The following is a 14,487-nucleotide window of genomic DNA, read 5'->3' on the forward strand; positions in this document are numbered from 1 at the left end:
TTCCCTGCAAAGTCCCAGCTAAAGCATGAAGCTGAAATGATTTACTCTTCTTAAACTTGGCCCACACATCTCTGCAGCTCTTTTTCATCACACTTCGGCACCACATTCACATTATAAAGCGCAGCCTTCTGTTTCTTTCTGGTTCCCACGCAGCCTTTTTAAAAAGGGTGTTTTCGTGTTCTTCCCTCACCCAGTGTTTACACAAATAGTCGTGGACAACAACCTCCAACCTTTTCATAGACGTGCTGTGTTTACCTCCAAGTGATGTGCGGCTCCACCATTAGCTGTAGCTGACGGCCAGTAATGCAATTCAGAGCTCCCTCATTCCTCCGACTCTGCCGTTGTCACATTCTTGTTTTGTGCGGCTCTGCCTGTGTGAATGTGTCTTTCTGTGTGTTATTCATGATGTTTGTGGTTAAGTTCTCAGCAGGCGTCCCAGATGACATCTCTAAAAGTCTTGATTGATGCTCAGTGTCTCTTAATTAAAAAGTTGCTTTCGTTAAGGCCGATGGCAGCGCACAGATAGAGAGATAGATAAACACATACACACAGACACACACTGCAACATGAAGACAACCACAGGGGAGGAGGCTAAAAATGAAAAAATTAAGACAGCATCAACAGGGGGAAAAGCAGCATCTCCACGGAGGACAAACTAAAAGACAAGTAGTGTTTGTACGTTCTCTTCCCTTGCATGCTAAGTGGGAAACAAAGCCAAGGGCGTGACGCAGCCCGCCAGAACGGACGCTTCTCTTCCTCCGTTTAGCATGAAATAAAAAAATTGTAAAGGGGTTTTGAAGTTGTTATGATTTTTTCCCCTGTTCTACCCTCTAGACAGCTGCTTTGATATCGATCGTGATGCCGTGCTCTGCAGTGTTTTTAGCCTAATTAACAGCTCAGCTCTGAGATGTGCAGCAGGGGAGCAGCGGGGCTGCTCAAGACTTGTACTTGTATCTCAAAATCAAGCTTTGCTCAGAGATCTCAGCAGTGAACCCTTCGTCGAGATGGTGTACGCCCCTCTGAGGAGAGATGGTTATTGGAAGAGCTTTGCAGGGAGACTGACAGATGGGCTGACCGTCTTCTCTAACTCTTAAGGCTAGAGCAATAACCCTGCGAAATGGCAGTCTGGTTCAAGAGAAAGTGGTAACTGGTCCAGACATCCCACCATTTAAATTCCACTCATTTGCCAAGTCTTGAGGTTCAGCTTCTTGCTGCAGGGCACATGGCTGTTGATATGTTATTTTTTAAAGAGATCAAAGTCTCAAAATATGTCAGTGGCCAGTTTCTGAAACAATGTCAGAACTGAGCTAATGTCAGTCTCAGCCACTGACGTCACAGGCCTCTATTAATGTAGCTCTACTGTTTGTTCTGAGGACACCATTGAAAAAGATTTTGATTTAATTCAACAAATTTAGTTATTGGCATGTCCAAACTATTATAAGCAGAATTTGAAAATAGACTTTTCAAAGGTCATTGCAAAGAAGGAAAGGAGTAATTACAGATAAAATCTGGCACCAAAGAAAAAACACATACCTCCGCCAAGGCCCAACAAACCCCATCAATTAAATCACGCTGCATCATATTTGATTTGAGACGTCAGTTACTTAATATGTTGATCCATAAATTATTGGGAAAGATCCATAAATGATTGGGAAATTATGAAAATGTTTAAAAATGCCTGATCTTTTCATGTTAAAGAAAGTTCCCTGATCTGGATTTGAACCAACATGTGACAGGCTCCTCTCACACACACACTGCATCCTTTCAACAAGTTGTGCCTCCATACAAACAAACCAACCAACAAAGAAACGGACCGGGGTGAAAACTTAACCTCCTTGAAGTAACTCGTGACGAAAACACACAAAAGCGAGCATATCACACATACAGATATGGGACTGTGTGTGTGTGTGTGTGTGTGTGTGTGTGTGTGTGTGTGTGTGGTGAGAGAGAGAATGTGCCTTTCCTTAGACTTCTGTATTTATTAGGACCAAAGGTTATAAATCACACACACAGTACCTTTCCATTCAAGGATACCTTCTTATAACTCCCTCTTTGGTTTCCTCTGCAGAGAAGCTGCCATCTTATCAACCCTAAATGTGAAAATTGAAAATGAAATTGGTTTACTCTGGTTCTCCATGCTAACACTCCCCTACACTATATGCAGGCTAACCCAACCCTGTTCCTTAACACCCCCCCACAGACCATCGAGTTTGACGAGGCTGCCGGCGCCGTGCTCCGAATCCAGCCTCTCCGCGCGCCGCGAGATGAGAACATCTACGAATGCGTAGCCGAGAACAGCGAGGGCGAGATCACCGTCAATGCCAAGCTGTCCATCATCCGAGGTGAGTGCTGCATTAATATAAAATCCTTGTGCACAGGGGGCAACCACAAGATAAATCATTAAAGTGGAAAACCAGGAGCTCCTCAGGTTTTTTTTTATGGTACCTTGAGTTTTTGAACTGCAGTTGCCAGGAAGCGAGGGCTGCACCTTGACGTCTTTCTATCTATTTCTATTACCTATAGGTTAGATCAGTTTGTATATTACTTTATGAAATATTTCCCTTTTCTTTCTTTTACCCTTTTATCAGAACGTTCAAGCTAAATCATTACTGTTTCATGAAGCGCCACCAGAGAAGCCAAACTAATGCATGTGAAAATGTGGAGGATTATTTCAGGCGCACACTGCACCCCCCCTGAAATGAATCACATTCACTCAGACCAGATGGACTGTGTGAAGGCTGTTTATCATGGGTTCATCAGTCTGATGCCACTAATCAACTCCCCATTCATGTACGAGCTGGACCTCTGTTTTCCCCGTGATGAAAACCAAAAGGAGCCTTGAATGAAATATTGCTTGCAACTCACAGCTGGGTCTGCACACACACACACACACACACACACACACACACACAGTCTTGTGCACACAACAGGTGTCAAACGACAAAATTGGATGAGATGTGTCGATGAAATCAATGATGGTTGAACTTTCTGGACCTTTACCAAGAGGCTCCTGGACACGCTGGTTTATTCTCATCAAAGATATTACATCATTGGTCGAGCTGGAGCGTAGAGGTCACGCAGGACGCTAACCGAGGAGAGCAAGCATGTGGTCACACTCTCCCGCGTCCTTTTCTCTCCGTCTACCTGTCTGTCTGCCTCTCACGCACACAGACACACACACATGCACACTCACACACACAAGCACACTCAGAGTCTTCTCTCTTCTCCTCTGTTCTCTCTCCCGCCACCATCTGCCATGTTTCCAGGGTTGGTTGAAGCTGAGCTATTGCTGACTGGCTGGCAGCACACGGGCTAGGCCTTCCTGGCTGTCAGATGCATGTTGGAGCAGGGATTGGAAGCCTGGCCCAATAGCCTGGGTTAGTTATTGTTAGCAACAAATCCCCCCCGCACTGGGAGCCCGCTGGTGGGTGCTAGGGGAGGTGTGAGTGGCTCAGGTGTCCTTCAAAAGTTGAAATACATATTTAGAAGTGGCACGTATATATTGAAATTACTTGTTTGTTCACATTTGTCACAGTTTGATTCCTCTGCCTGGAGGGATACATATTAGAGTGTTGGTACCTGAATTTTGGGACCCGACCGAATGGGCAGGGTGCATTTAGAAATTATGGTTTGGCTCGGATTGGGTTGGTCATTGATTATTTATAATTTTGTTACCTACCTGTCTATCTACATCAGGCTCAGGTCGAGTTCGGTTTAAGATCGTTTTCTGTCTGACTAGGACAGAAAGATGTGACCTGATTCGAACTCATTCACACTGAATGAGCAGCTTTCAGTTTGCCGCTGTACGTAAGGACTCATATTTTTCATAATTCAAATTTTTGGATTTTATAGTGTGCTGAAAGTCCTATACAAAGAAGCGGTGGGCACACAGACGGACTGAAAAAAACGATATTGAACAAGCAGACCCCTTTTTATACTACAAGCTCAGGCATGTACGTGTGCAGTTGTGAGCACAGCTGTGTGAAACAGAGCACAAGGCGAACGCAGGGTGGTCCACAGGAGCAGGCGGAGGATAAAAAGATATTGGAATCGGCTTGATGAGGTTTCCTCCAGAGCCCAGAGGAAGACAGGCTGACAGAGGGATGAGAGAGTGATGATGGGGGTTGAAGGTGCAACATGAGCGCCATAGGAAGAGAGCAGTAGTTTCTCTCAGTTTTCCATCTTTAATGAGGTCGGGGCCCGCTGCATTAACCCGGCAGCGTAAGGGAGGATACAGGAAAGATACAGGCAGAAAACTGGAGAACAAGATTGAAGAAAGATGGAGTTTAATTGCAGAAAACGCGGAAGGTGAAGCTGGGAGAAAAATAATGAGGGTCAATGGAGAGAGAGAATGCAAATAGAGATGTAAGTGGAGCAAACCAGAGAAACAAATACTCCCCCCCCCCCCCCAAAAAAAGAGAAAAGTTGGCCAGAGATGAAGGCAGCCAACAGGGGGTGTTGCGGACGATTGGCATTATAGAACAGGTGAGGAGGACAATAGACAAACATGGGCTCTTGGAACAGGGGCATAGGATTATGGGATATGGGACAAGGCACCGGGGACACATCTGCAGTAAACAGAGGGTTTGTGGTCTGGGACGTGGAGAGGCAGAAAATGGGTCACCACGGTGGGTGACTTGGCCGGAGAGCCGTGGCACGCATTTGCAAGAAAATCCAACTGCACGCCCACGCACAACCCACAGATTCATGTTCACAAATACAAACAAACACACGGGATAACATGCATTGACACAAACATGCATCACTTATACATCTCAGTAAGGAATCAATGGATGTTCACCAGTTAACAAAAGGTCATGAGAGTCACTGAACTGAAGGCTGTGGAATACTGGAATTTACAGACTAAAGGCATCGTCACTTTCCAGCTCACACACACACACACACACACACACACACACAGGAGCATGTACTGGCTTTCTTTGTCCACTTGAGCACTCACCTACCATGAGGGCATGTTGTTTCTGCTTGGAGTTTAAAAACAAATTAATAATAACAGTATTCACCACACACTCAGGCACACACACACACATACACACACACACACACACACACACACACACACACACACACACACACACACACATTGTAGTTCTTGTCTGCTTGTCTTCTTATGGCACTCAATAGAGCACAACGCCAAATAGTTAATATGCAATAAAATAATAATAAAAAACATAATGTTATCAATGCTACCAATGTTAAAGAAAGGGATTTAAAAAGTCCGCCCAAAATTCAGAAGCACAAGCTGACACATCATTCCACCAAGCTTTGTGGAAATCCTTCCAACGGACAGGGGTGACAACATAACCTCCTTGGTGGAGGTAATTAAAAAATTCAGACATTATTCATACAAAAAAAAACAGACTGACCTTTAGCCCAATATTCATAGTTATGTTTGTATACCGTTCCACCTCTTCCTCTGATGTCTCTGGTGTGTTTGTGTGTGATTGTGTGTGTGTTGGTGGCAGGGTGCCTTTAGCATCGTCTGTGACACCTCCTTGGCTGTTGCCTCACTGCCTCAGCTGAATACCTAAGATGGGGGCCATCTGGCTGCACTGAGACGCAGCACACAGTCCTCTGGGAGTCCTTGGAGAGGGACTGACAAGTGTATGAAGTGTACTCTTGAGATCTGACACAACTTTACAGCTTGCTTTGTGCCCTTTTTATTTTTGTATATATCATCGGAATGTTTTTTTGAGTTTTGAGAATCTGCCTGTATTTTCCAGGCAAGTGTTTCGAGTGTCAACAGGAAGGCAGCGTTGCCACTGGGAAAGTGTCACCTCATGCTGTTGTGAGGAGATCATGGGGTGTTACCCCGGTTTGTGTGCTTGTCTTTGAGACTGCTGCAGTGTTTAGCCTCTGACATTACTGTTGCAAATAGTCCCCCCCCCCCCCCCCCCGAGGCTCCCGAAGGAGGGAAAACCCTGATTGATGAGATTAGGTCTCCTGCTCTGTTTCAAATGTTGTAAGAGTTGTCAATATGATGTGTCTATCGCGGTGTTTGGGGATCCCATCAACAGGATCAGAGCCAGGCAGAGCGGCTCTCAAGGCAGAATAATCATGTTGGTGGAGTTCAAGCTCGCTGGTGAAGCCATGGAGCTGTGATTTCTCTTTTTGAAGGAACAATCGCTTACATCTCTGAGACGTTTGAACTTAGAAGTTAGTAGAGAGTCACCTTTGATACACACGCACACTCACACACTAACATAGACACACACACACACAAACACACACAGGTGCATGCAATTCAGCTCTCAGGTCTGTCTTACATATGAATGCCGCATAACACCAGACCCATCCGTGACCTCTTTTTGCAGCTGTGCACTGATACACACACACACACAGACACACACGCACACACACAAACACACGCACACTCACACACTAACATAGACACACACACACACAAACACACACAGGTGCAGCAATTCAGCTCTCAGGTCTGTCTTACATATGAATGCCGCATAACACCAGACCCATCCGTGACCTCTTTTTGCAGCTGTGCACTGATACACACATACACACACACACAGACACACACGCACACACACAAACACACACACACACACACACAACATGTTTATTTTCGTTTGCCGCTCCCAACCAGGTGAAACCAATCAAACCTCCTCTTCTTTCTCTCTCATCACTCTCTCCAAAACAGATCCAATCCTCCCGCTCTCTGTTGATGTTTGAGTTTGCCAAGTTCCAAAGCCTGGTTTTCATCCACAGCCCCCCCCCCCCCCCCCCTTTCTCGTGAGAGCTTCTTGTTAGGTATAATTTGTTGTAAAGCTGAATTTCAGGGTCTCTTTCAATGTCTCTCAGTTTGTGTTTGTGATACGGATCGTTTATGTTGCTTTACATTTGGTGGGAAAGACAATACTTTTACTCTAGATGTATGTTTATATTAAATCATTGTCATTTGCTAGTTTAAAGTAAACTGGAGACTCCACTCGTCTGCCACAGAGCAACATGTGCTGGTCAGGTCAGTGCACCCACTATTACCCAGAGGGCAGTAGGGCTTAGCATGGCTGCTGTTTGATCAGGGCTTTCTGGTAACTGACGTCTGCTTTGTGAAGACACAGGTTATTGTGAATTTGATTGGATCAGATTTGATTTTCTGATACAGTATCACTCCCATTATGGCCGACGCTCTCTCCTCTCGTCCTCCCTGCAGTCTCTCTCTCTCTCTCTCAAAACTAGAGAGCATCCTATATAATAATATTGTTGCATTACATTATATTTTAAGGTATAAAACAATTTAAGAATTGGCAAAAAAAACACAAGGATGATGAATCAGCCGTAAAGCAAAATACACTTCCACTTACACAAAAATCCCAGCACCAGGTAATAGCTTAAACACAATTATTATCTGTTGTCATCATCACAACTTGTCCTGTGAGTGTATTTGCTACAGAATTGGATAAATATGAGATTTCCCTTTTTGTGTGTGTGATGCAATCTGACTTCAAAACTGGTTTGTGTTTTTGAAAGTCTGAGCCCGAGCTGAGACAGAGAGCAACGGACAGATGAGAGATGATAGGAATATAGAGAGAGAACATTTTTTTTTCTCCTTGCTGTTTATTTCATCAGTATTCCCTGCTTGTTTCAAAAAGGCTCCAGCTCAAAAACACATTTAGATTGTGAAATATTCCCCTCGGGTTTCATTCCTGACCTCCTGTTTTTTTCTAACCTCTGAAAACTACAGTTTACATTTTCTCGCAAATGCTCGAAAAAGACTGAGTACAAAGTTTTATTCTTTTGCAACATTTCTTTGACTTTTAGTCTTTGCATATTGTTTCCTCTTGTCTTTTTATCATGGTGCTAATATGGGGCTGAAGGGTAATGCTTTATATATATATTTTTTATTTTAGTTTATTTTTTAGAAATGGTGAGTCCAGGGCATCGGGGGAAGGCAGGATGAAAAATGTATAAGGCACGGTGAAACATGAGCATGTGTGTGTTGTGTTTGTGTTTGTGTGTGTGTGTGTGTGTGTGTATGTGTGTGTATGTGTGTTGTGGGGTGTTAAAGAAAGAAGGAGAGAAATAGTTTGTTTCCTCGTGTGTGTAAGTTTGCATGGGTGACAGCTGAGTGTGTGTTTCCATGTGTGTGCTTGTTCGAGTATGTGTGTGCTGTAGAGAGAGGGAGACAAAGTTAAGAGAGAGTAAGCCAGGCAGCCGGCAGGCAGGCCTAGGCTGCTCTGTAATGAGACAGTGAAAAAGTGGCAGAATCAGCAACAGATCTGGCTGCTTTTCTTTTTCTCTTCTCCTGTTCTGTCTGTCTGCTGCTGCGGTATAGCCTCCGCCCTCTTCCACCCGCCTCCAACACCTGTAGGGAGAGCTAGATATATATGCAGAAAAAGTGGCAGGCGGGTGAGTAGAAAAGCAAAGAAGGGAGACAAGGAAGAAATCTATTTATTTGAAATACCAAAATAAGGAAATGGATGAAGAAGAAATAATAACATGGACATATCTTGTTTTATTTTTGTTGTAAAGTGAGGCTATTGGTACTAAAGAAGGGCAGTGTGGAGCCATGAGTCCGAAAGCATATAACGTTTTTTTGACTTTGTTGAAATGTTGACATGTCCCACATTCAAGTGCATCTCGACTGTTCTCCTGGTAAACCTTCCACAGTGTCCATCTTTATTGACCAGCCAGGACAGCATTATTAAACATGCCAGTCAGATGGCCACAGCACCTGTATGCACGCCAGAGATAAAGAGGAGAAGGCAGTGTGTTTTTCTTAAGGAAGCCTCGTACCCCCGACACACCTCATTTGAGTTTAACGTCGCGCCATGTCCCTGTGCTCTCTGAGTTGTTTTCGCCCACTGCATTGTCTGCAGCTTGTCCCTGATAAACAAGTCAATTCTCATTCCCAAGCAGCACCCACCGCTTCCACCAGTAAATAATACATTTGTTTCGTGCTGTTAAGATCTACACCCATCAGCGGAGGTTACCTGTTCACCGTGAACCCATTTTTGCATGAAGCGCCTGTTCTCAGCTCTCGGTTCCAGCAGTTTTCCCACTTGCAGATGATAAACCATAGGGTCTCCCTGTGTGTGCATGATCACAAAAGTGCGGTTTGTATCTGGCTCCTTCATTTGAGGAGAATTACAAGTGCAGCACATTTCGTGCTTTGTTCTGTGATAGTGCCAATGAGGTGCTGCTCCTCGCTGTGTGAGGATTCTCTAGCTGTTATTGGTGTTATTGGTGCAGGGGAGAGGTCAGGCCTGGCACAAACAACAAATCAATAGTCAAATGTTGACCACCTGCATGGCCCTCATGCCCCTCAATCTTATTGGAGGCTTAAGAAGTTTCGTGTTGTTCCACTCAGAACTTTTCCCTTCGCTATCCTGAGGTGACTCTGGTGCTTCCTCTCTCTATCTCCTTACCATGGATCATCTCTCCTCCCCCTGTTCCACTTCATAGTTAAATATTAGCATTTTTATACCTACTCGTCTCCTGCAATCGTTATTTTACTATTAGAGAAACATACTCTCTTCCAGAGAAAATTCACCAAGATAGGCATTTATGACATCTGAATCCTTTCACCCTCAAACCTTTAATGCAGTAATCGTTTGAGATTGGGGGATGGGGGGGAGGGGTGGGGGGCACAAGCTGAGTGGAAGCACAAAAGATAAAGCAGGAAAAGGAGGAGAGAAAAGAGGTAGCTCCTGATGGAGCGGGATAAGTGGAAGGAAGTAGCCTCTATCCACGGGTGACTGGCTCCTGGACTGTTCGCCATCAATTTCATATAATTCCTGCTCAAGTAGAGTGACCCTGCCGACTGTGGACATCTGACCACAGCCAATGTACAGCACCGGGGTAGAGTAAAGAAAATACAGCATGAAGAGGCAAAAAGCAAGTGGGGAGGCAGGAGACTGGCTAAGGTTTGGCTCACTGGTTTATTACTGGCTAGTAAGTCCATATAAATGGATCCTTTGTCACAGCAATAAGATGGCCAGAGTAAATTGGCCATCTCCTTGGCCATTGAGACTAAATTGAGAGATTAGTGTCTCTGAGACGTTTTACAATGAAAAGTGTTCACTGGGTTGATTCACCTGGTGATTTAGCCTGTGGCAGAAATAACCATTTCCTCCCATATCGGATCATGTCCATCTGTTCTTTTTCTCTTTTTCTCTCAAACAGCCATTGTCCATGTGTGGAACCTGAAACAATGAAAATAATTTTCTTGTTACACGTCCAATTATATGTAGAAATGCACATGCACATTCAATGTGAAATCAGTTTCGAAATTAGTGGTTGGATTTCCTGCATCTGGTTCCCAGTAAAAGCTCCCCGGCTGCTCTCCCATCTATAATGCCTCCGTGTCATTATATCTCATTAAATCTCTGCCAGTATTTTGGTGTCATGGGATTCTACTGGATAACGGAAAAAAATGTAAATCAGTTCCCCTGCAGTTCTGGTCAAGCAGATAGAAATGTGCGGTTGGACGATGGTCCATCTGGTCATGGGATTTACTCGCTCATAATGTCATTTGTAATTAATTTATGAAGAAAACAAAACGAACATACTAATATGAATCATAGTGTTTGCATTTTGGAACATTATACGTTATAAATCAAAATGTACAAGCCGATAAAACATGGAAGTGAATACAACGGTAACGTGCAGAGATAAAATGTTAACAACTGTTTGCTCGAGAGACGCACACAATAAGAGTTGCGAGAAAAAGAGTGTTTCCTGTGGACACGGCTTTAGTGGCGACCTTTGGAGTGGTCCAGCTCATACATAAAGAAGAGCAAGGGGATATGGCCTGGACCACCGGCTTCATGCATATCTATAAGCCTCTCGCCCAGGTGACTGGAGGTATCCAACACAAAGGTTACGCTGTGAGCCCTGCAGGATCAGAAGAGCTCATCATGACTTTGAGTTCTGCATGCTTCACAAGTGCCATGCATAGGCCACCTGTGGAAAAGCTATGGAAATCTTAACATGCAGTATGGCTACTAGTATTTCTTCAATGCGAGGCACACACATCAGCTTAGAAAGAGAAGCCTTATACTTTGGCAAATGAATATTGTTAGACCATTGTAGGTGTAAGGACCAGTTAGATTGTATTTATGAGGAAAATAGCATTCGGAGTCAGGCCAGTTGGAAGATGCAGGATTTCTTTGAGATTACAAAGCTTTTGTTCTGGAGTGTGGCCCTGGTCCACCTGGACCGAGCAGCAGCTGGTCGTGCTCCACACCATTGTGCTCCTGACATGTGTTGCTCGAGCCCATTGACCCCTTTGCCCACAACATCATAGACCCCCATTTTCTGCCATGCCCTTCCATCCAAATACTGGGAGTAGGCATCTCGTCTCTGTGTGAATGAGGTTGTTACAGCCGAACGGGACATTTATTTGAGCACAATGTGTACTGTATGTGTTTTTCCTTTTATTGTCATTTTATGAAGGCACCTTCCATCTTGATAGAGAATTACGTTTAACCACTCACCAATTTCTCTGTCAAATGCTGCTACAGCAAGAAATGATGGGGAAATTGTGGCTGTGGTCCTCTTTGTTAACCCCCCCTTATCTTATCAGCGTTCGGCCCACAACTTCTCGGCCTCGTCATCTTTTTAAGTGACTTATTTGTTCAACACTACGACTTATCTTGGGCACGTTCTCTGTGACCCTTGCTGTCGTGTCTGCTCTTCATCTTGAAGTGACATCGAGAGATTACCCGGCCGGCGTCTAGCGTGCCCCTCTGCTCATTTATATCCCCCACATATTCATGATTGTCGTTCTTCCCACCAAAGGTGCCTCCAAACCTGTCATTAGCGACTTAATTGCACAAGCTAATGGCCCACAAAGTCTTTGACTTCGCTCCCCAGACCCACCCATCCGTCTCCAAATCCTTCACTTACTGCCAGTCTTTGTCTTTGGGGGGGGAGCTGGTGTTTGTTTTGGTTAGATTAGTTGCTTTGGCAGGAATGGCACAGTGCAGCAGCTCCATGCATTGTTGTTTTGGACGCTTGGTGCTGGGCAGGCTTAGAGAGTCCCTGCTCCACATGTCGAGAGCACCAAGTCTTGATTCTCTGGCCCACAGAAGCCCTGCTCACATACATCTTCTAAAACCCAAGACTTTATAATTGCTGAATTTACAAATATGTTTGTAAAGCAGTGACTTTGTCAATGAGACGAAGTACCCCCATTTTCCAACATGATGGTGCTTTTTTAAAATGGTCTCATTTTCCCCGCACGCAGCACTGATGAAGAATATTCACATTAGGGATAATGAGAATTCTTATTGATCACACACACAGTTAAAATGATGAATTCTAAAACTTGCCTCACCATTGTACACTTCTGAAGTGACCGCCTAATGCTGCGGCACAATGAGCTGCCAGAGCACCCCACAGTGCACTTCCTCATTAGGTATAACATAAAATCATGCTGCATACCTACATAATCTGACAGGATTCAAGCTATTTTAGTCATATGAAAAAATAAATTAAGCTTTGCCCTTCATGGCTTTTTTGAAACCCAGCATTGCCTCAGTAACATTACTTTTATTGTGAACCCAAATTTTTTCTTCGTGAATGGGAAATGATAACTCGAAAGTAGCAGAAGATGTATTTTGTTTTCATGTCCTCAGAATAATCAATTTTTCAGAATGTTCATATTTGAGTGTAGTAGATCGCATGCATGAACAGGGCTAAACATGTCTTTAATACCTCAGCCTACCTTGTTTGAAGGTTGTCATAGGTTGTAGGAGAATAACACCAAGCTCTCGTGATTCAATGAGATGATCAATATCAAAGTCGGCGCAGCTCTCAACTCAAAACAATTTATGCCTTTCCCATTTGAAAAGGCCCGCACAGCAGCCCTGCACACGGTGTGGTAAACCGACGCCAGGTTTCAAGGTGCCCACTGCGAGTCCTCACACAGTCCCGCCCTCCCACACACACACACACACACACACACACACACACACACACACACACACACACACACACACACACACACACACACGCACACACACACACGCACACACACACTTACGTTTACAGAACCGCACACTCAAAGCCACCCACCACTAAACTAGACCTGACTGGTTGACGTTTCTCCACAGTGAGGCACTTCCTTTAATGGCCCTGGCCTCATCTCCTGTCTCCCCTGGAGTTCGCCTGTCTTACCCTGGACGCCTCGGGAGTCTGACAAGAAAGAGAGGGAGAGAGAGGGAGAGAGGGGGAGGAAACTCGATAAACTTCCACCGGCTAAGATGGATAAACAGATTCCCCCCCTCCCCATCTCCGTCTTGTGTTTTTTATTTTTCACCCCATCTCTCCTCCTCAGAGGCAGGGGATCGTAGGACCTGTCCTCGGCAATTACTCTCCTCTCTTGTCTGCGCTGTGTCTATCAGCCTGTGTCTATATGTGCTCGCCACATCAGGGAAACAGCCTGTATTGTATGTTTGCTTTTTTTCTATCGGAGGCTGTACCCTGGGCTCCAGCATTAAAACTCATTGGTAAAGACAGCGTCAGCTCACACAGTAGAGCCCCGTGGACACGCTTGTTAGGAAGTCGTCTCATCAGCTGAAACACATGTGCCTCTATAAGTAAATAATGATGAAGATCTTTTCTCTACACTAATTGTGATAACGTGGAGCAGCAGATTTCTGTGCAGCTTCCCTATCACTTTTTTGGCCTCTTGGTTTTTTTCACTTTTTCGTTCAAGAAATTATTAGTAAGAAAAAGAAAAAAGCCTACGTTGCTACTTACATATATTTATATATTATTATTTTTTACATTTGCTAAGTAATTCATCTTTCACACCAGCAACACCCATTAAGACCTGAGTCGCCCTCTAAAAACTTGACATTCACTAAAACCTTATATTTCTCCACCTATGAATTAAAACCATTTGAGCCTTTAAACCTTTGACCTTTATTTTATGTCATAATCTTAACATAACATATGTAAGTTATTCACTGTGAGACCAAGGGAACCACAAAACCCTTATTAGTCGCTCTGGCCATCGGGCAGACCCGGAAAAATCTAGGTGGTCTATTGATGTGTTGATGAACCGTCAAAAAATCCATAAAGTTATTACCGGTCCTGTCAGTCTTTGTAAAGTCACGTTATTGGATAGACAGTACATACAAATTGCAACTGGAATATAGTGAAAATGTGGTTATTGGAAGCATTGAGGTATTGCACAGTGTAGTAGCAGATATTATCAGATATAAATAACAAGCATTAAGAGCTGAGCTGTATTCAGTCAGTCCTAGTGTGTGACAGACAGTTCTGACAGCATGTGTATTGTAAAGGGTTCAGGAGGCTGAAGGCCTCTGGAAAGAAGGTCTCACAGAGCCTGCAGGTCCTGCACCCCATGCTGCGCCAGCATTTGCCAGAGGGCAAAAAGCGAAGCTGCAAACGTCTGCCTCCTCTCGGTGCCCCTCACCTCTTCATTCTTTCTGTCTCTGTCTCTTGTCACTCTTCTCCTCTTCCCCTCTTCCTTTT

General features: G+C 44.3%; 1 protein-coding gene across 5 annotated transcripts in view; it reads left to right on the plus strand.

Moving 5' to 3' along the window:
* ptprsa (protein tyrosine phosphatase receptor type Sa) overlaps positions 1-14,487 on the plus strand; it is a 215,371-nt gene that overhangs the window by 109,213 nt on the left and 91,671 nt on the right. For all 5 annotated transcript variants that reach the window (XM_062395296.1, XM_062395299.1, XM_062395298.1 and 2 more), the window contains one exon: positions 2,201-2,342. In XM_062395296.1, the coding sequence (XP_062251280.1) occupies positions 2,201-2,342 (142 nt within the window). The remainder of the gene's footprint in view (positions 1-2,200; positions 2,343-14,487) is intronic.

The sequence above is a fragment of the Platichthys flesus genome, chromosome 9, assembly GCF_949316205.1.
Source record: "Platichthys flesus chromosome 9, fPlaFle2.1, whole genome shotgun sequence".
NCBI classification, from domain to species: Eukaryota; Metazoa; Chordata; class Actinopteri; order Pleuronectiformes; family Pleuronectidae; genus Platichthys; species Platichthys flesus.